We start from the raw sequence: 27,598 nt of genomic DNA on the forward strand, positions 1-27,598 counted from the left end.
CAATCCACCCCGCAGCACAGCGAACTCAAGAGTGAAGTGCACCCCCTAGCGTCGAGTTGTAATATAAATATATTTAATGTTTCACTAAAACATCAAATCCGGCGCAAGTATTTAGACGTCATTCTCGAATGGCCAAATACGTCATCGGTAGAATCTCAACCTCCTCCTCATTCCTCTCTCTCCTCCTTCCTCTCTCTCCTCATTCATCTCTCTCGTCCTTCCTTTTTTTCGTCCTTCCTCTCTCGTCCTTCCTCCTGCCCGTCGCTTAAACCATCAACAACAACAACAATAATCCAGCTCCTGCTTGAAGCCTCCACCACCTACTACGGTTGGCTTCGCTACCAACGCCGCCGCCGCTGCAGTATTCACACACAACAACACCAAGTATACACACATACACACACAAATATATACACACAACAAATATACATACACACGCAAATATACACACACATACAACTATACACACACACACAAATATATACACACAAATATACACACACAACAAATATACACACACACACACAAATATACACACACATACAACTATACACACACAAATATACGCACACACACAACAAATATACACAACAAGTATACACACAAATATACACACACACGACAACTATACACACAAGTACACACATCACACACATCACGGCACGTTTCATTCAGGTGGGTCGTAACCCGTCGTCGTTGTATGTTGTTGGTGGGTGTGTGGTGTATGTGTGTGTGGTGTGTGTGCTTTGTGTGGTGTGTGTGGTGTGTGTGTGGTGTGTGTGTGGTGTGTGTGTGGTGTGTGTGTGGTGTGTGTGTGGTGTGTGTGTGGTGTGTGTGTGGTGTGTGTGTGGTGTGTGTGTGGTGTGTGTGTGGTGTGTGGTGTGTGTGGAGTATGTGTGTGTGGTGTGTGTGCTGTGTGTGCTGTGTGTGTGGTTTGTATGGTGTGTGTGTGGTGTGTGGTTTGTGTGCTGTGTGTGTGTGGTGTATGTGTGTGTGCTGTGTGTGCTGTGTGTGGTTTGTGTGTGTGCTGTGTGTGCTGTGTGTGGTTTGTGTGGTGTGTGTGTGGTTTGTGTGTGGTGTGTGTGGTGGTGTGTGGTGTGTGAGTGGGGTGTGTGGTGTGTGTGTGTGTGGTGTGTGTGTGTGGTGTGAGTGGTGTGTGTGGTTGTGTGTGGTGTGTGTGTGGTGTGTGTGTGTGGTGGTGTGTGGTGTGTGTGTGGAGTGTGGTTGTGTGTGTGTGTGTGGTGGTGTGTGTGTGTGGTGGTGTGTGTGTGGTGTGTGTGTGTGGTGTGTGTGTGGAGTGTGGTTGTGTGTGTGGTGTGTGTGTGGAGTGTGGTTGTGTGTGTGGTGTGTGTGTGGAGTGTGGTGTGTGTGTGTGTGTGTGGTGGTGTTTGTGTGTGGTGTGTGTGTGGAGTGTGGTTGTGTGTGTGGTGTGTGTGTGGAGTGTGGTTGTGTGTGTGGTGTGTGTGTGGTTGTGTGTGTGGTGTGGAGTGTGGTTGTGTGTGTGGTGTGTGGGGTGTGGATGTGTGTGTGGTGTGTGTGTGGAGTGTGGTTGTGTGTGTGGTGTGTGTGTGGAGTGTGGTTGTGTGTGTTGTGTGTGTGGTGTGGTGGTGTGTGTGTGTGGTGTGTGTGTGTGGTGTTTGTGTGTGGTGTGTGTGTGGAGTGTGGTGTGTGTGTGGTGTGTGTGTGTGGAGTGTGGTTGTGTGTGTGGTGTGTGTGTGGAGTGTGGTTGTGTGTGTGGTGTGGTGTGTGTGGTGTGTGTGTGGTGTGTGTGTGGAGTGTGGTTGTGTGTGTGGTGTGTGTGTGGAGTGTGGTTGTGTGTGTGGTGTGTGTGTGGAGTGTGGTTGTGTGTGTGGTGTGTGTGTGGTGTGTGGTTGTGTGTGTGGTGTGTGTGTGGAGTGTGGTTGTGTGTGTGGTGTGTGTGTGGAGTGTGGTTGTGTGTGTGTGTGGTGGTGTGTGTGTGTGGTGTGTGTGTGTGGAGTGTGGTTGTGTGTGTGGTGTGTGTGTGTGGTGTGTGTGTGGTGTGTGTGTGTGGAGTGTGGTTGTGTGTGTGGTGTGTGTGTGGAGTGTGGTTGTGTGTGTGGTGTGTGTGTGGAGTGTGGTTGTGTGTGTGGTGTGTGTGTGTGGTGTGGTGTGTGTGGTGTGGTGTGTGTGTGGTGTGTGTGTGGTGTGTGTGTGGAGTGTGGTTGTGTGTGTGGTGTGTGTGTGGAGTGTGGTTGTGTGTGTGGTGTGGTGTGTGTCGGGCGTGGGGTTGGCCACCCACCCCCTCGTGTGCCGTGCTGGCCTTCATGGGTGCTCGCTTACAGCACTTGCCCCTACGGTCTGTTAAGGCTACACGGGGGATCTTTGTCTTTGTGGTGTGTGTGGTGTGTGTGGCGTGTGTGTGTGGTGCGTGCGTGTGTGTGTGGCGTGTGTGTGTGGTGTGTGTGTGTGGTGTGTGTGTGGAGTGGGGAGCGGTAGTGTAGCGGTTAGCGCGCTGCGCTATGAACCCGGCGACCCGGGTTCGGTTCCCGCTCACGGCCAAACACCAGTGACGATTATCTGACCCGGTCCCGGGCCTCCCCTAGGTCGACTCAGCCTCAAATGAGTACCTGGTGCAGTGTGTAAACATTGCCACTAGGGAGACAAAGGCGGTCAGGCGTGGTGCTGGTCACCCACCCCCTCGTGTACCGTTCCGGCTTTCATAGGTGCTCGCTAACAGCACTTGCCCCTACATTCTGTTAAGGCTATACGGGGGATCTTTGTTATGTGGTGTGTGTGTGTGGTGTGTGTGTATGGTTGTGTGTGTGTGGGGTGTGTATGGTGTGTGTGGTGTGGTGTGTGTGTATGGTTGTGTGTGTGTGGTGTGTGTATGGTGTGTGTGTTTGGTTGTGTGTGTGTGGTGTGTATGGTGTGGTGTGGTGTGTGGGGGGGGGTCACCTTGTCCCAGGAGTCGAGCTTTATGTGTTTATTTGCTGCTGCTGATGTCGCAGTGAAGGTTGTGGTGGTTGTTGTGGTGGTGGTGGTTGTTGTTGTGCCACGGGGCTTGGTTTTGAAGTCACATTGGGAGACCTGCCCGCCTGCAACCACAATCGTCGTGCATTCAGACATCGGATTAAAGCTTCATTTCGCGGCTGTTGTTGAGTTGCATTCTAATCACAGACATGTCCAGGGCCACTCGAGACGAGCCGCTGGATTGCGAGCGATGGGCGATCACAGAAACGCCGCCGTCGTCCCAGCTGCCCTCCATGCGCCAGTGGTCACCTGGGGTCGACGAGATGAATGCGATCTGTGTCGTCTCTGTTGTGTGGCCGTCGTTGTTATATCGTCAGGCCACAGCATTGAGGGCTTTAGCTGCCTGCCCACCGGGGTGGTTAATTAACATCGCCTCCTAAGTGTGGCCGCAACAACGAACTCGTTACAATTGCGTCATTTCGTCGCTACGTTTATGAATATTATTATCCATTGACCGATCGATCGATTGCCCTTCAATGAGTTCTAAGACTTTTTGTCACGAGGGTCGTGCATTGCTTTGCCCACTGGACCAGGTTGCGACAGCCGTATGAATGTGTGGAATAGACGTTGAGATGTATTTGGGTGTAATTATGTATTGTACTGCGTGTATGCTAGCCTGTGTTGATCACAGCATAGCTTCGCAGCACCTCCGACTAGCGCGGTTGGCTACGTACGATGCGAACAGAGTTCAATGTACATACCTGTTGAATCCGTACGCCAGTTGAGGGCTCTGGCAGAGGTCACAACCCATTTGTAGTTGTGGCATCAACAGATATGGTGACGATGACATCTTGATCTTGGTCACTGATCCAATGACTCAAACCTGCTTAGCTTTCGAGATCTTGACGAAATCGGGCAAATTGTGAGAAATTTGGCCGTAGTGTATATATATGTCCATGCCTAATACTGTTGATGATCTCTGCGTGATCCACCATCCTTTGTATCCGTAGCGCTGCAACCATGTCGGATGACATGGACACGAGCGACTACAATACACAAGCGCTGGGTGGGGTCAACTTTACCACGGACGACCCCTTCGGGGAGAGCGGAGAAGACCTGTGGCCTCCTGACTACGAAGAGGACGAGGAGGAGGAGGACGACATTGCCTATGAGGGCATGGACGAGTCGTCCGCTGCTGCTGCTGCTGTGGTGCAGGAGGAGGGGGCAATGGCCGAGTCAGGGATTGGCGATGCCTCTGAGGCTGTGGAGATGAGCGACATGGACGGAGATACTGCAGTCGCAGACATCGACTCCTCGGTAGGTGAACTGAATACCAGAATGGCAGTTGTGAATGGAAAAATTGTATTAAAATCTGGCCTATGGCTTGTCATCTGTGGCAGAAAAGGGCGTTTTGGGATGCGTGGGTGGCAATATAATAATTTACAGAGGAAACTCACTGAGTCTCGAGACTTTCAGGAGCGTTCTTGATTGGAATGTTTGACCAGTGTTGCTCATGAATGTTTTGAGTTGTAGTAGGGAACTGGAGTGCCTGGAGACTATATCCATGCATATGAGGGCAAAATACTCAAAAGCTTTACAGAGATGGGTTGCATCCACTTGCCAAACAGTACCTCGCTGAAACGTAAGACCGAAAGGGTCTTAAGGTTCAGTTGGACATTCTTGATAAAAAATAATATCTGATCTTTTGTTGATGCTTACATACTGTGTATGCCATGGCTGTCCATCACTTTCACTCATCATCCCACTGATAACATCATCGCCGCATTCTCGTGACATTGTGGACATCCCTCGTGTACAGTTTAATGCGACCATTACAGTGACATCATTGTGGCGATATGACGCAGCACCTAACCTGGATTTTGAAATAATGTTACGTTGAAAACCAAAGCTTCACACTGCTGTTGGACAGCCCTGTACACACAACATAAGTGTCTATCCATTGCATGTCTGTTAAGCACTCGCATATACAACCGCACATATAGTTTTTGGCACTAATAGATGTTCTCAGCGTTTGAGCAATGCCTTGTCTTCTCTCTTGTTTGTGTCTGGATATGTTTGAAACCATGCCCGTGGTTTGCTGCAGACAGAGGAATGCCTTGAAGATAAAGGTGAGTCTGTCAAGCAGAGCACCTGCTCTCAGATAACGTTCACAGCAGAACTCCAAACCCATTAACCCAGCCTAGAACAAGCCATGCATCCGATCAATGGTCTCCTGATCTAGTTCATGTTGCTAAAACTGTATTGGTGCGCACCAAATCTGATTCGCGGCATATGAAGGAAATGATCTATTTTAATGTTGTGACGGTGCTGTGGTATTTCGTGTAATTGTGTGCGTTTGTGTATTTACAGCGCAAGGGCCACTGATCGGAGCCCTTTTGGAGAATTTGGCAGCGGATATGCCCATATTGGGTGCGTATACATTTGCTGAAAGCACGGTCTCATACATAGTCCTAGCACAATGCAAATACGGGAGCACATTTCCTCTTCTGTGTAATTGTCCAGGCTGCTCAGTGGTAGAGTTTGCGGCTCGCAATCGAAACATTGCGGCTTCAATTGCTGATTGGGAGGGTTGGTTCAGCTCATCATCCCTCAGGGGCCGATAATAAGAGTAGCACTTTGTGGGGAAGTCAGTAGTGGTCGTCTCATGGATAGATTCACCCCGACCCCTCACGTGCCATTCTGGCCGTCATATGTGCTCCCGAACAGAACTTGCTCCAACAGTCTATTGAGGCTACATGGGGCTCTCTTTGTTGTTTGTGTGCGAGTAGGCCTGAGTTTTCTCACCGAACACCAAAGTGGGGACGGAGCTTTCAAACAGCCGCATTACGTGTGCGGCTTGTGCAGTCCGGAAGGTTACATGCTCATGAAGCCAACTGTGGACCATATCCGTGGGTTCAAGCACATCTACAAATACCTGGTGTGTTCCACAAACCTAATCTCCCGGTGTACAAACTCGTGTGTTATTTGAGGGTATTATATAATTTAGACGGAGTGCTCTTGCCAATAACATCAAGCAGCCCAGCGGCATTTGTTTAACTCTCCTGACTGCTTATGAGACACAGAAAGTCAAAACCGATCCAGTGTTGGCTTGTTGAAACAAATGCTGGATAATATTGCTCTTGAAAGCCACGAGTGTGTATACATGTGGGAGGAAATCAGAGCTCCCGGGGTAAAGGCCATGCATGCGAGGGGGTAACACTCAATCCCATACAGATGGGACAAACGACGTTAATCTGCACTGAACACATTTATAATGTTCACAGATTGCGACTTCATGAATCACATCAGGTGGCCGTTTACATTGTTCAGAGTGTACAGTTGTATAAAGGCAGACCTCGCTTAGCACTCAAAATGTGTTCCTGGAGAAGTGATCGCTCATTGTATCGGCGCTAAAAGGGATCATACCATTGTATATATGGGGATGGGTTCCCTACAGCGTTAATTCTTTCCTGTGAGCAATATATGAGGGCTTCATTGGGGTATCGGTAATAGCGCTGATTATGATATTTCATAAATAAAAATTATCATTTATTTTAATAACATTGGTAAGTATTATGTACTGTACTCATGAGTGCTCCCAATTTGGGGTCACTCTCAGGGAAGAGCTCTAGGACCTCCTTAATCTTAGTGGTGCCCTCAGTGTAAAATTCTCAGGTGGGGTTTCTTTTAGGTGGAGCCTGAGACTCTATCCTGGTCTCGTGAGTTCTCACCTGGCTAAACAAATCGATTGTTTTTTACATGCAATCGTGACTACAAATTGTGATGATTAAAAATCGCGGGGGATGGGTTGTGGTTAGCTGAGAGCAAACGTCGCTCTCTCCCGCAACTCCGATTAGCACGGTTGGCTATGTACGGTGTGACAGTGCAGTTGCGTGTTCTCACTTGTAAGCAATTTTTTTGTTGTATTTTCTCATTTGTTTTGTTAAAATAAATTCTCCAGGACAAGGAGCGCCAACACGAATCGGCATTCTATGGGGTCACGCAAAGCGAGATCTGCGTGTAGTTAAACAAAAAATTGCCATGTCATATGTACTTTTGTTTATGTGATTTACATGCAACTGGTAAAGGTTTAAATATGTCATCACTTTGTGCCCTATAATTATCACAGCTATTTTTTCCTAAGTTAACTCTTTGTTCTTTTACCCATTTTCCCCAAGAATACTTTCTACCCAACCAAGCTGGCCACTGCCGAGATTGACAGCATCAAGACGGCTGAAAATATAAAGAAACTCATGCCGATAGCTAAGGAGGTGATGAAGACTGAGGGTTGGTCACTTGAGCAGGTATGTGGTACCTACGATGGGTCACCGCAGCGGTGAGATGTTAACTCCCTCACCTGGTATGCAGGAGGTCATGGGTTCGATCCCGACCCTGAGCTGCTGTATATTTGGAGTTTGCATGTTCTCCCCGTGGTTGTGTGGGTTTTTCTCCGGATCCTCCGGTTTTTTCCCTCCACATTGAGAATCAAGATGTGTTTAGATGATTTGGCTGCGAAAAATTCCCACATGATAAGCCACTTTGTTGAGCGATTATTTGTGGCCAGGTCACTTCTGAAAAAGAGCTGTATAGCTTAGTGGGCCTTAGCTGGTAAAATAAAATAAAAAGTTTTCTTTACGATCATGTAAACATACGTGGTGACAGTTTGTGGATTAATACATCAACACAACCACGTTTGCAGGACCTGATTCATATGATAGGAAGACTTTTTATTTGCAAAATTTGATAATAATAAAAAAAAACTAAATGCACCACACAAATCAGAGCCATGTGAGCAGTTTGTGTTGTCTTGAAACCTCCATTGCAATGTGTACGAATAGAGTGCCATGTCATCTGCCAATTTGACTGTTTGCTTCTTATTGTTTTGTGCTGGTAAATAGCTGTTAATACACTGTTAGAAAACACATTTCAAGTTAATTACTGTGATAACCTGGACAGGAAAAAATGTATTCACTCACAAAGGTACGAAATATTATTTTGAGGTAATTTTCCTGCACACATTACGATAGTCTTCTGACAAAGGCAATTTTCTAAAAAGTATACAACTTTAGATTTTGGTAAATAACTTACAAAAATATCCGGAACATAGCTTAATTCGTTTTGCAATATTCCATTGTGAAAATGCACCCAAAATATATATTTTTAAACGTAGATGATTTGCTCGCTTCATGTATAAATGTTCATTCTGGCTGAAATAATTGGCCGATAGAACTGATATTTTGTCTATGACCTAGTTTCAAAGTACTAAAGCCGAGGACCAAAGGGGAAAAAATGGAGATTGTGATACTGGACGGTTCCTGATATCTGGGTGATTTGGCATGGAATGACTCAAGTGTTAAATTATAACGATGCCAACTTTGTGTTTGCTTGGCCTTTTCTGTCTGTGTTTGCGTTAATGCCTATTTGTATATCACCTTCCCACAGCAACAACAGTCTGACAGCACTTGCATGCGTGGCAAAATAAAACAAGATGTTGCGCTGTATGTCACTTCTGAGACAAAGTATTGGTTCGGTGATGCATTTGGCCCAGAGTATATATTTTTGTTGTTATGAAATGCTTGTTTTTTTTCTAAATGTTTTACTCATCAGTACATTGTTGAATTTCTCTGTGAACTTTAAAATGTATTTTTTTCCTCAGATAAACATAAATAAAATGACAGCAAAAGTTGTGGATGAAAATGGTCACTCACCAAAAATAGTGAAGCTGGAAGGGAAAGGTAAGAAGGTCTTTGTTTACCTTTGATGCCTCATTTCTTACCTTTCCATGCACACTTTGTAGCCCAACTTGGCCAGTGAGTGAACTGGAAAAGTGGTCCGAGCTCAGATTCCCATGGTAGGTAGCTTGCGAGCCTGTCGTGATTAAAAGGTGATAAAGATACAGTGCGGAAGAAATGCAATCATACACACAAAGGCAAAGCCCTGCAATTTATTTTCCAAACTATAGCTGGCGGAAGGGCTTCGACTAGACTGAGCTTTATTGAGCCTCTCTTAACAAGGGTGTTTGGCCTCCTCTTGTACGCAGGCCAGACGGCTTGCAGCCTAACTGTGGTTGTACCCATGTATACTGCAGGCGGGGGGATATAAGAAACCTGCTCCATCGATTAATCTGCCACACTGGGAGATTGATCAAGCTATAACCACAAGTCCATTGTACTAACCATGACACCAGCATCACCATGATACTCTGGGCTTATTTAGCTCACGGGTGCTACTATACACTCACCTTCAACTTGACCACCTTCAAACACAGTCGTGACATCACTGGGTCAATAGCATCTCTCATTTTAAAGGTCAATATCAGAGGTCTGTTTATTTCGTAAGCAAAGAAATGGCAGAAAAAAATCCAAATAATAAATATTAGTCTTGATTTGAAGCTTTCGTGACTGCAGGAATCCATTCTCTTTGGTTCTTTCGGTAAAGTCACGGAGGTATAAAATAAAATAAAATAGATCACGACGTTTCGGACGCAACACAAGCGTCCGTCATCAGGTGTGATACTACCGTAAGCTCGCCAAATCATCAGACCTAGGGGTGGAGGGTGGAGTGTGGAGTCTACAAAGCCAACATCAAGACAGAACCCCCCCTGATTGGCTGTTGCAGGACTGGCCTGGTATGGCTGTCAACACCCGTGGGAATGCAGTATAAATATAGATGGTATATCTTGAGCCAAAGTGATTTAGATCACATTTTTAGCTGCAGTAGAAGTGTAATAATCCTTCTTGAGACGGCTTCGGAATCAGTCCTTTTTATTTCCACTCCACAATACACTTTACTCACTCACTCTCCGTTGCTGGCAGACAACGGAGAGAGGACAGACTTCGCACTAAGTCCCCACCGCGCACGTGGCACCCAGAGCCCCTGTCCGCGCGTGACCCTGCTCTTGTCAGTTCCCAGTCTGCTCTCGATCGTTCTCTCTCACTCTCTCTTAATCCCTTCGTCACGTGGTCCCCCCAGCCAATCGTCCATGGACAGCTTCGACCATTCTCGATGGTTCCCTGTCAATCCCGGGACCATGCCCCTCATCCGGCTCCCCATTAGCTGGGGCCCCGAATGGCTAGGCCAATCACTCCTGATGACATGCCGTGATCACGCCTGGGCCATGGTCCCTATCTCAACCCTTATTGGCTACAAGCAGGACCGGCAAGCCAATCCCCACGTGAACCCTCTATGGCTGTTATTACAGAAGTATAGATTGTGTATATCTTGAGCCAAAGTGATTAGATCACATTTTTAGCTGCTGTAGAAGTATTGTGTATATCCTTACACGGATGGAATTATTATTCATTTCGGAAATTCCAATTGTAATTTCCTCCTGAGAATAACAAAACATTAATTTGCGCGTGTATTTAATTAAAGGTAACTGATGGAAACAAGTGGCACCTTAATTTATACTGAAATTAACTACTGTATGGGTTGCGTTTTTGAGGAATAACATAAAATATCATAAATAACAGGTTCGTAAACGACAATTATCGCGTATTTTCACTGTTTGAATATTTTGGCCGACTGGCTGCCTTCAGGAAACGTTATAACAATATCCACTTCTTCACTGCATCTTCAGAAGCTTCTAGCGCTTGGAGTGAAACATCGGACATCGTGCCAAACACAACATGCGGTACAACCCCGAAAAAAAATAAACACATCGGATAACTAACTGTGCAGCAAAACCGCAAAAACCTTCGTGGCAGCGATACGCATTTGCTACGAAGAATGGATCGCTATTAAAATGTCAAACAGGATCGAACCAAAATTACTGCAGATATTTTTCAGCTCTATTTTTAAATTACTTATCAAACAGGTACACGTCCCTCTGTTTAATGCTACAATCCCTGCAGTGACCTCTCATTACGCTTGCCTCCTAATAACACTTGTCTTGCTCTTAAGGTTTTCAAGATCACCTAGATGCCCAGGACAAATCGGAGCCTTACCTAGGTAAGTCAACTCCCAAATGCCATGGTTTTGCAATGGAGATTTGTGGAAATAATTGCTGGCAAATTGTCTCTGGCAGTGCATTTAACCATGAGAAACTTTGGCACTGGTTTGTGTGTTTGTGTGTGCAGGCTTGGAGTTAATCACGGAACATCGTAACGGCAACTGCCCCTCTCAGTCCTACTTTTCATGCGAACTTTGCAATGTCTCTTCAACCATGTTCAACATCATTGTTCACCTTATCAGCGTCAAGCACAGAATGAAGTATATCGTGAGTACCTTTCAAACGTTTGTTGTATTTATGCTTCAATGTTAGCTCGTAAGATGTAATTTGGGCTGCTAGTGGTAGAGTGGTTAGCGCGCGCTGCGCTATGCACCTGACCACCTGCGTTCAATTCCTGGCCACGACTAACATCAATTTCAGGTTTATTTGTTGAATCATCAGTGGTGGGTGATATCTGAACAATCCACCCTTCTCTCAAAGACAATGATGCACAGAGTAGCCATGAAGACGCTTGGGGCAATTGCTGTTGGTGAGTACCTGTGAAGGCAGGTACGGCGCATGAATTGGTGGTGCGCCCAGCACCATGCCCAGCCACCTTTGTCTTCCCAGTCCTGGACTTCCCCTAGGCCGACTCAGCCTCAAATGAGCACCAGTTGAGGCTCAGTCACGACCGGTACGGATGGCCATCGATGATGTTGGCCGTGATCAGGAATTTAACTCAGGTTACCGAGCTCATATTACTGTACGCTAACCGTGACACTGCCGTTCTCCAGCCACCCCATTCACCAACCCATGCTGACCAACATGGTGAAGTATGGTCAAACAACTCCCAAAACTGTGTGGCCCCTAAAACCTATAACATCCCCAGGTCCCCCATCAAACTTCATCCAGTACGACTGACACGTGCAGCGTAATAATGACAATAATATGAATATAATTATTTTTGACCATACTTCACCCATGCTGGTTCAGTGTGGGTTTGTGAAACGGGAAAATAAATCACTGCTGCATCTGGTTACAGACACATCTGAATTCGTCCTAGATCCCTGGTTGTTCCCATGCTTGCTTGACATACCGCACCCTCGATTGACACGGTTGACTACGTACGGTGCGAAAGAAGTTCAACATACATTCATACCAATGACTTATTTTGTCATTCCAGTACGTGTATCGTTATTTTCACAGCGAACCTATCATCCGGACAATGACATTTCCGTTCAAGCGGAAATGTCAAAGATGGAGAGGGCAGATGTGGTGCGGAAAGAAGCTGAGCGGATCATAAAAGCTGAGGGGCCCAAGACATTCAAAGTAAACATTCTCACAATAGTGTGATTAAATGCAATGTGTATTAGGAGGGGGGCCAGGTGCCTCAGAGCTTTAAGTGCTGAGTCGGAACCGCTGAGATCCTGGATTTGAATCCTGGCAGCCACCTGTGATTACACGAGGTTCCCAAAGTGCAGTGAGTGGATGGCCTCCGTCTGGTCTCCAATGACTGCACGGAACAAACTACCGTAGACCATCGATTATCCGGCAGCTTCCGGGAGGGGGAAGGGGGCACGGGATTTTCAAAAAGGGTGGATAATCACATAATTATGAAAAAATATATTATTTTGGCACATTCTTGTATAACATGTTTTTAGGTGTTGTGTATATGTTTTTTAGTGTTTTACATTTGTTTACTATGTGAAATTGGTATACATAAACATAAAAATAGAAAAAAGATCCTGTAAAAAGGTACTGTATTTACTGTACCGTACTTACCACTACAATCTCGAAGACTGCATGGGGTGATGTACGTACTACACTCTTGTTTCAACAACAATGTTTTTGATGATCGCCGGATTGATGCAGCCTTTGAAGGAGTTTTGCCCATTTTCACCGGATCGGCCCAGGACCGCTGGATAATGTTGGAAGCCGGATAATCTCGCACCGGATAATCAATGATCAACTGTGTTACATTAAAGTTGGTTCTGCACTTCATTTGGCTAAATTACAGCTCTAAGAATAAAAAATATAGGTTTGACTGTCATACAGCACTACCCCCCCTACTTTGTAGACCGTACGGCACTTCAAGGATTTTCGCATGCAGCTCTGTAATATCCGTTTCCATTGGCTGTTCTCCAACGTTAAAAATGCAATTTAATAATTTTAACCGTAATGTGTATTCCTTTACGGTTATCATTCCATATTGTCGTGCACCGTTGTGTTAAATTACGATGTAATGCACATGCCTGTGTGTGTGTGTGTGCGCGCGCGCGTTCTGACCCGGTGATACGTGCTCTTGTTTGGCATTGTGCTGCGTTGCTCAGTTGAAAATTGAAAAGGGCGACTCATTCAAGCCGCCTGTTTGCTTCCCCAATGTAGACAGCACCAAAGCCACAAAGAGATCAACAGAAGGTAAACGATGTCACGCTACAGAAAAACCACTTCGCCATATATCAGTTCCAGCATTCGTAAAAGGACAGTCACACTTTATCCTTTCACTTTGTTTCATAAATGAGCCGCGCTCAGTTTGACGCTAATACGCCACCATGTTTGTTGCCACATTAAGAAAGGTCACGACATTAAGAGGAATGTCTCACACACAACCTATGTATTGGCCTCTTCCAGGGGTGGGGGGAATCTTTTCCTCACTGAGGGCCAAATATGGTTTTCAAAAACAATTGGGCAGGCCGCATTAACGCACACTTATGTTCTACTACGTTTCAGCCCATTTGAGTCATTTGCGGGTAATTTTTCAAATTTGGCATTATTTGGACCATGACCGACACTACCATGGTCTACTCGTACAAATGACGCCACGGGATCTTTAACGTCCACTGTGTTTTTACGATGAATACACCAGCAGTATTAATCAAGAGTGACCGCTAGATTTATAACCGTGCACCTCTGCAACAAACGACGAATGTGCCACCGCTAGGCCATGCCACCGCCCCTATCGTACAGAATCGCCATTCCGCAACAATCCAATTCTCTGTATGCCCTGATTGCCTTGTGTCGTTACCTGTGACCACCTGTATGATGTTTTTGCGCTAACAGTGAAGGAGACCCTGAAGACTAAAGTGACCCAGTGTGGCCAGGGTCTCAACAACTGGTCATTCCCTGGAACGATGGGAAGTAAGAACAACATCTGATTTTTGACTCGGTGCAAAAAAGAGACCTCGCGTCTTCCTCTCTGGCCTTGGCCTTTTGGGCCATTGAGGCCTGGCTGTTTCCTTCACCGATATCTCCGAGCAGTGGTCTGGATCATATCCACCCATTCAGATGCTTCGTTATCCACCCACTCTCACACTCGGCTATCCACCCACTCTCACACTCAGCTGCCTACTCAACCACTCACACACTCAGTGATCCACTCACACCACCATCATTGTCCCTACCATCACTACCATCACCTCCAGTCTCACCGTCATTGTTACCTTCATCATCATCGCTTCCTGTATTATCACCGTTGCTATGCATGTGTGTGTGTTGTGGAGGAGCGGTAGTGTAGTGGTTAGCACATTGTGCTACAAACCTTGCAACACGAGTTCGATTCCTGCTGACGTCCAACACCATTGCCAATTATTTGAACTGGTCCTGGGCCTCCCCTAGGTCGATTCGACCTCAAATGAGTACCTAGTGCGGTGTGTAAACATCGCCACTGGGGGGACAAAGGCGGTCGGGTGTGGTGCTGGCCAACCCACCCCCTCGTGTGCCGTGCCGGCCTTCATAGGTGCTCGCTAACGGCACTTGCCCCGACAGTCTGTTAAAGGCTACACGGGGGTTCTTTGTCTCTGTTCCGGAGGAGGGATGCCACGCGGTGGGTTCGGGGGGCCCGGGGGGCCGCCTGGGCGAGGGATGCGTGGACTAGGGTTCGGAGCGTTCGCAGGCCGCGGGGGAGGGCCTGCAGAGCGCGCTGGGTTCGCGGGCCGCGGAATGCTCGGAGGGCGGCCGTACAGCAGAGGTCACCCGCCCGGGCCTCACTCACATGCCAACTCCTGGTACGGCTCGCAGCGCACGTACACTGTGTGTGCATGTATATGTACGTGCACGGCACCTTTGTCAGTCCACTGATGGATGAGGGCTTCCCCCACACCGTGTCGGTCAAGTGGGTTATTTGACCATATTTCACCAAGTTGGCCAATGTAGGTTGGGATTTTTCTGCACTGCCCTCTGCTGCTGTTTTTCTGTTAATATTATTGCATTGTATGGCACCTTGAGATGCCTTCATTTGAAAACGTTTATGAAGTAGTCATTATTGTTGGCTTTAAAAAAAATAGTACTTGCTTGGTGTGGCCATAACATTAGTGGTGTAGGTTTTCATACAATTGTATGTAAGCATGTCCCCTCCTGGCAGATCAGCGCTGTCTGTGTTCACCTTCTGCCGCACGCAGACATAGCTACCACTGGGGTTCCCTTGGATAGGCTGCAGCAGGGCACTGCAATGGTTGAGATGAGATGTAAGGTGCTTTGAGTTGCTGGGGCATTTAAAAGCACCTGATAAATGTACATCCTTATGGTTATATTCTTGGTTCTTTTGGTAAAGTCACGTAGAAGGGGAATAATAAAATAAAAATAAAACAATAAAATTTTCTTCCTGTGGTTTTCACACCTGATGATGATTGCTTGTGTTGCAATCGAAACGTCGTGAGAATTTTATTGTTTTATTTTTATTATTTTATTATTTCCCTTCTACGTGACTTTACCGAAAGAACCAAGAATATGAATCCCTTCAGTCACGAAAGCTTTAAATCGAAATTTAAAATCCTTATGGTTATTCAAACACTTTTTTCTTCCTTTGTGGTGTCACAGGACGAAGTACAGACAGGACCCGGATATGTATTATTCTGACAGAAACAACTACGACTGGGTATGTTCCGTAAATGGTTTCTCTGATTCTCTGTCTCATGTACACCTTGGTTCGATACATACACAATTTAGTGAAATATAGATTATTTTAATAGGCGAATTTGATCTAAATTGTAATTTCACAATATTAGGTTATATTCCTTTTGTTTTGTAGTGCAACAATAATAATAATTTACAGATCTTTGCCAATCCACTCCTGGATGAATGCCTCCCCTTGCCATGTGCGTGGTGGGAATTGTTTGACCATACCTCACTCTCCTGGTTACTGTGGGTCTGCGAAGCGGGCAGACAGGACAGTTATCGTTCGCCACTCTTTGTTAGGGGTGACTGGGAATCGAACTCGGGTCACCCAGTCCATAATGCACCACACCAACCACTCCACGTGTAAATAAATCGTTTATTCACACACTCACAATCAAGTGAGTCAAAGCAGCCAGCATGCCGGGGCTGCGTACATCATTTCAGAAATACATTAGAAAAATATATATAGGGGAAAGGTGGTAAGTGCGGGCTACAACACATTGCCAAGGGGGGGGGGGGGCGGTGGGGGTGCGAATGGGGGTGCTCCCCTAATATCCTGTACCCTCGAAATGCTTAGAAAATGCATCGACGTTAACCGGCGAGTCAAACTTGATCAAAAACATTACAACGGACATTATTCGTGTTTTCTAAAATTTTCACTGAATTCTGACCAGCATTGCTTTATAATGGTGCATCGTGAACCTTCACGTTATGGGGCTCTCAGCAGGTGCCCTGTGATGTCCGCTTCCATGGGCCGTTCTCTTCGTTCGTTCATTCGTTCGTTCATTCGTTCGTTCATTCGTTCGTTCACATCTCAATCCGCTTGTCCTGGTGATGGTCGCGGCAGCAGCGTGTTGTGTAGGGCGGTCCAGACCTCCCTTTTCCTGGCGACAGACTAACTCTTCCTGGGGAATTCCCAGGCATTCACAGGCCAGCTGATCTCAGCAGGAGCTCTGTGATATCCACTTCCGTGGGCTGTTCTCTTAACACAGACAATTGCACTGCTCTGCGAAAGATTGAAACATATTGTAATTTTGTCTCGTGACATGACGCGGACAGCACAGGATAAAATTATGGAAATATTGCAACGGCAAAAGATATATTTTATATGTCGTGCTTTTGTGATTGCAGCATGAATTCCGGCCATCACCTAGGAGGAGGATTACCAACCTGGATGTTCTGAACTCGCTCGTAAGTGGTTCATTCATCTACTTCGTGTTTTGATTTCTATTCCCATTTTAAATCGCGGCGAATGTCTGTTCGCGATTTGGGATTGGCGCTTAAACTCAAGGATCGTATCTTCTCTGTCGCGTGCGTGTCCCCCTGCAGGTGAACTTCAAGATCTGTGGGGAAGAAGAAGCAAGCGTGGCCCTGAAGGCTTCGAACGTTCTCGCACAAGCGCTGTTGCAATATCGCCTCCACGACAACCACATGGTAATGCTACCGTGTGGGTTTTTGCGGCTGTGCCGTGCGGCTCTCCGACGCGTCTTTTCTGGCTGTTACCACGTTCCGTTCGACACAATGTCCAGCGATACGTTCCACGTGCTGGGAGATCCTTCAGTTCCTCGGCACGTTGGAGAGCTCTGTTACTTTACTGTAGAAAACGCGGCGCAACTGGAAAACAACGGAGAGTTAAGACTCTTGACTCAGTTTGCTGAGCACTTGAGAAATCACGTATGTATCCGTTAAAAGCTTTGGTCAGAATCGTTATTTGATGCTATTTTTCTTTTTTCAATTTGAATTAACAAGTAGTAATCTTCGGTAGCATTGAATTAACTTCATATATTAAAACATATATCTATAAAAAACCTGTTTATGGTGTACTGCTCACGTTTAACATATTTTTAGAATCCATTTTACATTCATATACTAAACGTAAAAAATACTGAAAAAGGTACGGTTCTTAATTTTAAATTGTGGTACTACATACATTTTTTTCTTTTTTTATCCAGAAGGATGGTTTCGTGGATGCCCGTGCAGGTTAGTCTATACCGTGATAATGCTTAGAATGATTACAATGGTTTTACATATATATTATTCTTCATCAAAATCATCAACCCATCCCCTCCCCCATCACCCACCACCCCTCTCCCCCCCCATTGCCTTCCCCCTAACACCCCTCCCCTCCATCCTCATCACTCCTCCCCCATCTCTAAAATGTAACAAACTTATACAGATTTTACACATTATATACACTCTAACACATTTGAGTGCATTTTATTACGTATCATATTTTACATGGCATAATCCAAATAATGTAGTGTGTATTTGATCCTATTTATTTTTGGCATTTATTATTTTGCATTTTGAGATGTTTTGTTAATTAGCTGACCTGGTCCAGCTCAGTGCAAAATCCAGCTCGCCTAGATTCCAAAGAACACAGGATGAGATGTTACTATCCTTTGTGCAAGCACTTCCAAGAGTTCATGAACAGTGAGCCTGGTGAAATTTGGGGAGCGCATCGTCAGTAGTGAACCTTTGGTTCCTAGGGTGTTTCGGCCTTTCATACTATACACCCTCCCCAAAGGCGGCCAGCGACAGGGTGATCAATCCTACGCTTGCGTCCCATTCCCAATTAGTCATAGGAGTTGCCTTGTTGTTGATAGCCAACATCCATGGGACTATGCATGGCAGGGGCGTCCTCCTCCCTGAGTCAAGCATTGTTGACTGCATACCTCCTGGCCCTCTCACTTTGGGGCCCAGCTGGGGTCTTTCCTCTTCATCCAGAGCCACTGACTGCTGCCTTCTGCCGCCTCCGATACAGCTCTGATTGCCGAACGCTGGCTCTGGCCCTTAATTCCCAGGTCTCTAAGCAGTCTGGTTGTAGATGTTGCCACAAAACACTCACACCTCCGATTAGCACGGTTGCCTACGTACGGTGCGCGAAAAGTTCTACATACATATGTTGGAGACTGGGCGGCACCTGGCCAGCTAATAATAACCTATACAGTGATCCCTCGTTTATCGCGGTTAATGGGGACCGGAACCCCTCGCGATAGGTGAAAATCCGCGAAGTAGGATTGGCCCCCTAGGAATTTCCGTATATGTGTGTGTGGGTACCAGAATATTTAAAATATGTATATTTATACTTTATATATATTTTTTACTTAAATCTATTTAATTATTAAACCTTAATATTATACATTCACTCTCTTTCTCATACGATACGTATTATGGTGTTCTACACTCACCAATGACAGTAGTATCTTGAGACTTGACTCCAGTAATGACGACGACGACGATGACAATGACGATGACGATGACAATGACGACGATGACAGACCTGTGCAGTTCGATGAATGTGATGATGAATGATGATGATGTTACTGCACAGGTATAATTAGGTCTTTAAATCAGTTCGAAAAATCCGCGATGCACTGAGGCCGCGAAACTTGAACCGCGAAGTGGCGAGGGATTACTGTACATAAAACGCCCGTGACTTAGAAGAAATCTAACCAGTGTGGAAGAGTAGGCCAAATACCCTCTGGAGGGGCTCTCCACAGCTTCCTTCTGTCAGCAGTGGCATGAGCATGTAATCTAAGCGCTGCACCTTTCATCTATATCCTAATTATTATTACAACTACAATAATTTGCGTGACGTGTTTTGTGCGAGTTAGTTAATCTCCTTCATCCCGTTAGACACGAGGCCACAATGAGTTCCCTCCACTTCTCCCTGTCCTCGGCAACATGTTGAGCCCTCGCCCCGAGGGCGGTCGATAGCTGCGGCCAGCTCGTCCTTCGCGGTCTTGCGCCAAGTGGTCTCGGGTCTCCCGGGTTTCCTTTTGCCCGGCGGTGTGTCCATCTTACGTCAATTCTTTGCTATACGGTCCCCTTGGTCCTGTCTGAGAACGCGTGTTTTGTGTTGCAGGCAATAAGCTTCACAGGCAAATCCCCTCGTTATTGAGGGGCTCTCCGCTGAGAGGCTGCGCACCCAGGATGGGGCAGCCAGGATTCAAGACCCGGGACTTCCCGTCGCCACGCCAAAAAGTCTACAACTCTGGCTACACTTCATTTGAAAACTACAGACCGTACTAGTCGTCGGAAATCTCCCGTCCCTTGACCGACAGCCGTTGACTTCTTCTTCTTTGTTTTTACATAACTCCCCGATAACATTGCCACGTGCTATGGCTTTAGACATTCCAATCCACGTCATGTACGCCAACTTGGCGGATATTAAATTGTACACACCCATGCAAATGCAGTAAACACAGAGATCTTAATGCCATAGGTGTTTCCACTGTGCGTGCATTTGCTAAAGTCCGCATACAGAACCTAACAGTGGCTGCTGGTCTTACGTGGCAAGTAAACAGGTTTACAACAGTGTGAAGGACAGAGGGGAGACCAGAATCGCAAGTAGTTTGAATGGAAATCTCATTCATTATTGATGTTGATAGAAGAAGTTGTATTAAAATCAGCTGGTCTCTTATACCCCTTATCCACTGCACAACCAAGCCAGTGTTGTTTTTTTCCACTGCAGAACCCAAGCCGTGAACACTAGACTCCACGCGCAATTAACGCTCTGAGATGCGTGCAGGCGAAGCAGTGGTGCCGTCCTCACCGTGGGCCACGTGCATTAGGCCCCGCGAATGGCCCTGCTTGGGCCAAAAAGCCAGATGTCTGTTGAGGCCCAAAGTTCTATATTTGAAGCTTTCGTGACTGCAAGGATTCATATTCTTAGGTTTTTTCGGTAAAGTCACGTAGGTAAAAAATTAAAATTAATAAAAGTAAAATAAAATAAAAATCACGACGTTTTGGAGGCAACACAAGCTTCCGTCTTCAGGTGGAACCGTCACAGCACGATAGATGTATCAAGTAAATGAGCCATTTTATTTTACTTTTATAAATTTAAATTTTTTACCTACGTGACTTTACCGAAAAAACCTAAGAATATGAGGCCCAAAGTATCGCGGTTTGCTTCTGGCTCCGCGTGGAAAAAAAGTCAGTGGAAAAAGCCACGTGTTCTGGTGAGGTCCCCCCGTGCTGGCTCGGCCCAGATGTGCCGGTGGAACAGTGGTATAAGGGGCTTTGTGGGGCATGGGCAAGTGTTGGGGATGCATCATATTTTCTGTTTTTGTGTACATTGCGTTTTCCATCTTTGTTCTAAAATCATATTGATTTTATTGGCTACAGGAGATGTTATTAAGTTAGATTTTACTGACCTTTCAAATAAGCCACGGTTTAGTGGTTCATTGACCGAGCTCAGAGGTCGCAAACGGGTTTTGATTCCTTACCCGTACCCGTACCCGGCCGCACCAGGGTCGCAAATGGGTACCCGTACCCCGGGTACGGGTAGCCGGGTATCGGGTAGGGTACGGGTATCGGGTACCCGATTGCGACCTCTGACCCAGCTTCATCTCCTTCAGTGACGTGCTGAAGAGGCACTCGGTCTGGACGGTGTCAGGGGATGACCGCAGTCCTATTCTTGGAAGACAAAAACAAAAACCCCAGACATTGTTGATAGTGGCGTAATATTGAAACTTGGTTTTGGGTTCAAATGACAGATTTAAGTTATTGAAATGACAATATTTTACTGGGATGTGATATTATTTATCTGCATAGTTTGTTTTGTATGTTGTGGCCAGACCCAATTGTACACACACACACGTATAATACACATTATTGGCAATCGCACAGTTCAAATAATCGTGCACCAGCGGGAGATGGGAGCTTCCTTTTCGGTGAGCAAATGGAAAAATATTTTGCAATCGGATAAATGTTACAGAGCTGGGAACAGGATACATATTTGAATCTATGTGGAGTCCATGAAAATTGGGGGGAAAAAAGGAAACCCTAGATTAGCCATCTATAAATGTCTTGGTACATTTTAAGCATGAGGCTATGGGTGAGGATATCAAAACTTATGATGAAGGATAAATAGAAAGCTCCAATTGGGAGCCAGTTATTTACAAAGTTTTTTTCTCTCGTCCTGCCGAGTTGGGTCTTTGCGGCTGTGTCGTGCAGCTCTGCGATTTGTTTTTTTTTTCCATACCGCGCGTGTCGTTCGGCACGATGTCCGTTGTCTACCGCTCCACGTGCTCGGGAGTTTCTTTTAAGGAAGTGAATCGGTTCGGTTGGACATCACGAATTCGGGCAACTTGCAGAAAAAACACAACACCAACGGAGAGCTGTTTACAGCACTCCGGCGAGAGACTCAACGCGGCCTGGTGTAACGACACGCCGGTTTACGTCGGTCCCTACCACCCACAATGTGCGCGTCGAAATGGCATTCGTGTGGAGCGAGGGACTCCCAACACTGCGTGGATCGTGAGGGTTATCGTGTCCAACCGCACAACGCCACAACCCGAAAACATCGGAAAGTAATTCACAATTTTTTTTAAATGCATTTTCCCCCGCAGTATGAAACGTTTTCTTTTTTAAACTTTAATACAGTGCTGTGGTAGAGCAGTTTCTCTGCACTGAATAACGACAACAAAAATGTGTGTTTTGCGAATACTGCGTTTTGGTACATTTTATGAAGGTTTTCCAATGTTTTCGAGTAGACGTGTGGGTCTTCTATCGTACAGTTTGTCTTCGATTAAAGTTACTTGCAGGCTTTTGGCCTTGCAAATTGGTTACTTCTCAACGTTGATGATATACTGACGGGAAGTCTAAAAATCATCATCTTAGTTCTCCATGGATGGCCTGTGTTGTGCTCTTTCACGTTTCATAAGTAAAGCTTTGAGGTCCTTGGGATGGAATGCGCATTATAAATTTGAATTATAAGTACTGCACATTTCGATTTAAAGCTTTCGTGACTGCAGGGATTCATCTTCTTGGTTCTTTCGGTAAAGTCACGTAGAAGGGAAGTAATAAAATAATAAAAATAAAACATAATAAAATAATTCTCACGACGTTTCGGCTACAACGCAAGCAGCCGTCTTCAGGTGAAGAATGAGACACTGTGTCTCATTAGTACCTTCTTCACCTGACGACTTTACCGAAAGAACCAAGAAGATGAAGTACTGCACATTTGAAATATTATCGACAACTAACGATAGATGAAAATAACTTTTTGTGTTTTTTACATACTGCTTAGTTGTGTATCGATCACAAGAGGCTGGAGTCATTACTTGGAATAAGGTGATCTCACATATATGACAGATCACTACATTTACATTGCAAATGTTGAAACCCTTTTACATTTGAGACGCATTTTCCTGAATTGTACAAAATGTATCCAGTTCACTACATTCACATTAGACCTCTCAAATTCAGGTTATGGTTGAGGTAGTATATCATTGCACATGCATGTCAAGAGGTCTGCGAATACCAGCGATTGTGGTAAAAGTCGATGGTTGTGTACGTTCAATTGTCTGTGCTTGGTTGTGTTTCATGCCGGCTTTTGCTGTGGTTGTGTTCTCTGCATTGCTCTCGCTTGCGTGTTCGCGCCTTCCCCCAACTACGCTCTGTGCTTTTGTGGTCGTCATCACTGGACACATTTATACTTTGCTTCCCGTAGAGTGCATGCGGCAGAGGAGCCCCCTGTGAGGCATCAAGTCAACGCAGGAACAGGCCAGCAAGCGTCCATTATACATGTTGCAATGTGGCCTCCCAGTTAAGTAATTTGCATATTTCGATGTAAAGCTTTCGTGACTGCAGGGATTCATATTCTTGGTTCTTTCGGTAAAGTCACGTAGAAGGGAAATAATACGTGACTTTACCGAAAGAACAAAGAATCAAATTTGCATATTATTTATAAAATGTTGTAGCGTTATCCGGCACACATGGCCTACTCACTTGTTTTGTATGTCGTGGGATCTCTTAAAAGCCCGCGGTCAAACAGACGCATAGTTAGTAAACCCGTGAGGTATTAACCAGGGCGGTCGCTTGGCTCGAACCGATTTCATCGTTCAAACTCTGCAGTCGATATCCCCTCGGGCGTATTCCCTCCCTTGGATGGTGCTCTGTCGTAAGTCTCGACCGCTGGCCAGGTAAAGCCCACTCAAATGTCTCGTTTTTATTAACGGTGTGATAACTTTTGTACCTTCTACAATCTGTGTTCCACATCTTGGTGCAATTCCAAGCACGCCCCGAGCATGCACTCCTCCATTCTCCTCGCTTGTTTAATTTTGCTTTTGGATGTCACGGCGGGTAACAAAGACAAAGATCCCCCGTATAGCCTTAACAGACTGTAGGGGCAAGTGCTGCTAGCGAGCACCTATAAAGGCCATCACGGCACACGAAGGGGTGGGTGGCCAACACCACGCCCGGCCACCTTTGTCTCCCTAACGGCGATGTTTACATCGCACCAGGTACTCATTTGTGACTGAGTCGACCTAGGACAGGCCCAGGACCGGTTCAGATAATCGTCATTGGGTGTTCGCCGTGAGCGGGAATCGAACCCGGGTCGCCAGGTTGGTAGCGGTAGTGTAGTGGTCGCTAACCGCTACACTACCGCTCCCCATAACGGCGGGTAACAACAAACACGCTCGCACGCGCACATTGCATTGTGTGTGTGCGCGCCTGTGTGCCGTTCGTCCTTGGGTAGCTGGAGGTGCAGTGCACGTACCCCAGTGTGTGCCCATAAGGTCAACTATGCATGTGCCATTGCGTGCTTGACCCCTGGATTCACATGGTCGTGGATTATAAAAACAAAGAACATTGTTTGTGGAGTTGTCTCCAACAAAAAAAGTTTTGCTCGCCCAGCAAATTACATACTATTTGTTTTGTATGCCGGTAATGTGTAGTATTTAATTCATGAAATAGTCCGTTTGATCTCTTACCTATTACCTGCCACGGTGTAATGGGCTGCACAACTGGAGTTAAACTCCATAAGTTGCCGTTTCGATTCGATCTCGCCACGTGGCAGGTGAAACAGTTGGGACAAATTACTCGGTGCCTCTGTTCAACTCGTCGTATGAATGGTTACACCACAGTCGATGGGCAGGTCGTGTGCATTGGGGTAAAATGTGTGGGTACCCTCACCTTGTTCCCAGAACAGTCGGGCAATAACACCCTCGAGAGGGGCTCTCTGGAGTTGCCTCCTAGTGGAGGCCTTCCTCCAGTAGTGGCGCAAGCAAGGCATTTTTTTTTAGGGCTCCACCTTTACATTTTTGACATTTTACCCCATGTACCTATGTCTGTGTGTCTGTATTTCACACTTCCGTCATTAAGGACATGAGAGTCCCCACCACTTTAATAACGACGGTATGTTACAAAATTAATGCACACTTCTGTGTTTAGGGAATAAAGTCATGAAGCTATAACGTCAACTAAATATGCTAAAATGTGTCGAAATTTTGCTTGCTTTTATCAAAAAGCAAATGAACTGGCACATGAGCCCACGTGACACTTGATTTGATTGGCTTCGGTGGAGGGTTCTGGGTAAAATATATATACTTAGATGACGATCTAACCATAAATAAACTAAGGCAACATCAACTAAAATGTACCGAAGTATACACCGACTTTCGAGGCGATGATTTGATTATAATTCTATCATTATTCGCTTTCATCGATATCATCACAATAACAGAGTTCTTAGAGCGTTGAGTATAACTTTGTGCATGTTAATTATTCAATAATATTAATTTGCACTTATTAGGCGCCTTGCACAGCAGTCTTTCAAAGCAATACAAAGCATTAGCACATGTACGTATGTCTTGGTGATATTGCAGAGCTCTTGATATGAATGTGAAGACAAGTGTGTACACCTTTGCATGACCATGTAAAGGCATGATCTGTCGTCTGGTGGAGTCACACAATGTCCACTTCGTCACACTCCTATAGATCATTTTGACATTTACCCGTATCTAGCCATGCATAAGGCCGGATTCACGCAAGAGCTGTAGCCCGGGGTCTACGATATTTTGAGGTTCCTCCAAAAGTATGTAGTTTTATGGTGGTTAAAACGCAATACTGTACCAGTGTAATCGATCCTATCGGGGTAAATTGGCCATTAAAGCCATCCCATCGCTATGTGTGCCGAAATGAAAAATTGTGTTCGTTTTCACTTACTCAGCTTTACAACTTGTACGGCGCCTTTAAAAACCTGGAACCGACGACCAAGGTTAACAACAGTGGAGTGTTTTGAATTGGCCGAGTGGTGGTCAAAATTGCAGGGAAGGAATTGTATTTTAATCGGTGGCCTCCCATGAACTATATCAACTCTAGGCACCCTCCCTCACCCTTAATCTTGGTCATGACCACATACAAATAATGGATTGAGCTTCCATCGGAGGTCAGCTGGAGCGCATTCCATTGCTAGGTTCATAGGTTACGTTCAAAGGGAACGTGCTCCTGTTTGGGCCACGGTTCACTTGACCTGTACATATTACTGTCCACACACGAGGCGTCCCTCTAGGGTACACGGCGAATCGGGGCGACCGTCCTGGGCCCCGCGCATTTTTTTTTTGGGGGGGGGGGGCGGGGAGGCGTGCTTTGACTTCACGGTGTCCGGATGAAATACTGATTTGTCTCGGCCCCGCATCTTCACCCCCCCTCCCTCCCCCCAAGGGCCGCTTTGCTTGACAGTAGAAATAACGCCATTGACATCCCTTTTGGCTTTACCATATACACGTCGCCTCTCGTGCCGGTCAACAGCATAAGCGCATGAGATGTAAATGTACTTTTTGATATTACATTGCGAAAATAGCTTAAACGTTCAAACAAAAATACCCAATTGGCAAATGGCAACGCTCGCTTTGGATCGAAGATTCTACTATTTCTTACCGTTTTTACTTTTTAGATGGGGATGTAACGAAGCGTCGATAAACATCGATTTATTCGAAGGCATGTTGTGTTCATGGCTTCTCGTGACGCCCTCCGTCCACTAAGAGGCCGCTACATGTCACCGTACTGTCACGTGAAACAAGAGTCGATTTTTTTGCTCGCAAATCCTTGAATGGCGACATTCCGTTATAAAGCTACCGTCATATTTTTTGGATACCCCAATCGTTGCACCTTCTTTTACACTCCGTGTTGCGCGTATGTGAACACGCGTGTAACGTGAACATTTTACACGGTCTTTGAATACGCAGTACGACAATTTGCATGTACGTGTTCGTTTTGTGATCGAAATTTGTTTTCTACTGTTTATATTTTTTTACACGAATGCAAATCTCATTTGTGTAGGGCACTGGAAAGTCTTCTTTGAATACAAACCACCGAGAAAGATCAGCCATTCACTGGTTACACCAGCAGAGTTACAAATGGTGTGTTTCGCATTCGGAGATTAATGCACTCCTCCTTATTGAGCGTTTTTTTGCCAAATGACATTTCCTGTTGGAGGAGTAACCTTTTCACTTTTTACTGGTTGTGTTATGCTCGAAATAAAACTGTTATACTTCACCTTCGTGCGTCATTCTCATAAACACGACACTTATCATATTGTTGGATAAAGGCATCTCCACGGGGGGCTGTTTGACCATACTTCACCTTGCTGGTCATTGCGGGTTGGTGAAGGGGAGGTGGTGCACACAACCGGGTCAGATGACACGAGCAAATGACGGTAGGTAGCTGTGGCCCGGAATCGAATTTGGGTATCTGGGTTCATCGTGAAGAAGTGTGCTAACCACTGTGCCACCACTCCATCCCTTTTACTGATTCGGTCGTACGGCTGTTTTTATCCGAGGTGGCTGAGTGGATTAGGTAGCGAGTCCCATCTCAAAACACTGAGACTCGAAATCTTATGGGTTTGAGTTTATGGGTTTTAGCCACCCATCATTAAACGTGGTTCTTACACTGCAGCCCCAGCCACTAATGTGCTAAAGAAACATCTGGCATATTTCAGATCTGAGGATCAATTTATCGTTATGTTAGGTACATAGGCAATAAAGAATGGAAAGCACGTGTAATGCAAGTTATGGGAATGATGCATTCCAGCATAATGATACATTGCTGATA

The 27,598-nt window shown here is 45.8% G+C and overlaps 1 protein-coding gene across 5 annotated transcripts; it reads left to right on the plus strand.

Moving 5' to 3' along the window:
• The first annotated feature begins 105 nt into the window (after positions 1-105).
• LOC144943481 (uncharacterized) lies at positions 106-27,033 on the plus strand. Of its 5 annotated transcripts, none has more exons than XM_078870955.1 (18): positions 108-328; positions 3,942-4,248; positions 5,036-5,060; positions 5,302-5,361; positions 5,721-5,869; positions 7,110-7,235; positions 8,588-8,666; positions 10,834-10,881; positions 11,010-11,149; positions 12,068-12,190; positions 13,192-13,279; positions 13,922-13,999; positions 14,670-14,865; positions 15,677-15,734; positions 16,886-16,945; positions 17,084-17,188; positions 17,710-17,734; positions 19,623-27,033. In XM_078870955.1, the coding sequence occupies exons 2-18, from the start codon at positions 3,952-3,954 to the stop codon at positions 19,787-19,789; spliced, it is 1,824 nt and encodes a 607-aa protein (XP_078727081.1). In that variant the 5' UTR covers positions 108-328; positions 3,942-3,951; the 3' UTR covers positions 19,790-27,033. The 5 variants fall into 5 exon arrangements, with proteins under 5 accessions (XP_078727078.1, XP_078727079.1, XP_078727081.1 ...); XM_078870954.1 differs by having other exon boundaries at positions 109-328; positions 17,707-17,734; XM_078870956.1 differs by lacking the exon at positions 17,710-17,734 and having other exon boundaries at positions 19,623-19,782.
• The last annotated feature ends 565 nt before the right edge of the window (positions 27,034-27,598 follow it).

Source organism: Lampetra fluviatilis, chromosome 31, assembly GCF_964198595.1.
Source record: "Lampetra fluviatilis chromosome 31, kcLamFluv1.1, whole genome shotgun sequence".
Taxonomy (NCBI): domain Eukaryota; kingdom Metazoa; phylum Chordata; class Hyperoartia; order Petromyzontiformes; family Petromyzontidae; genus Lampetra; species Lampetra fluviatilis.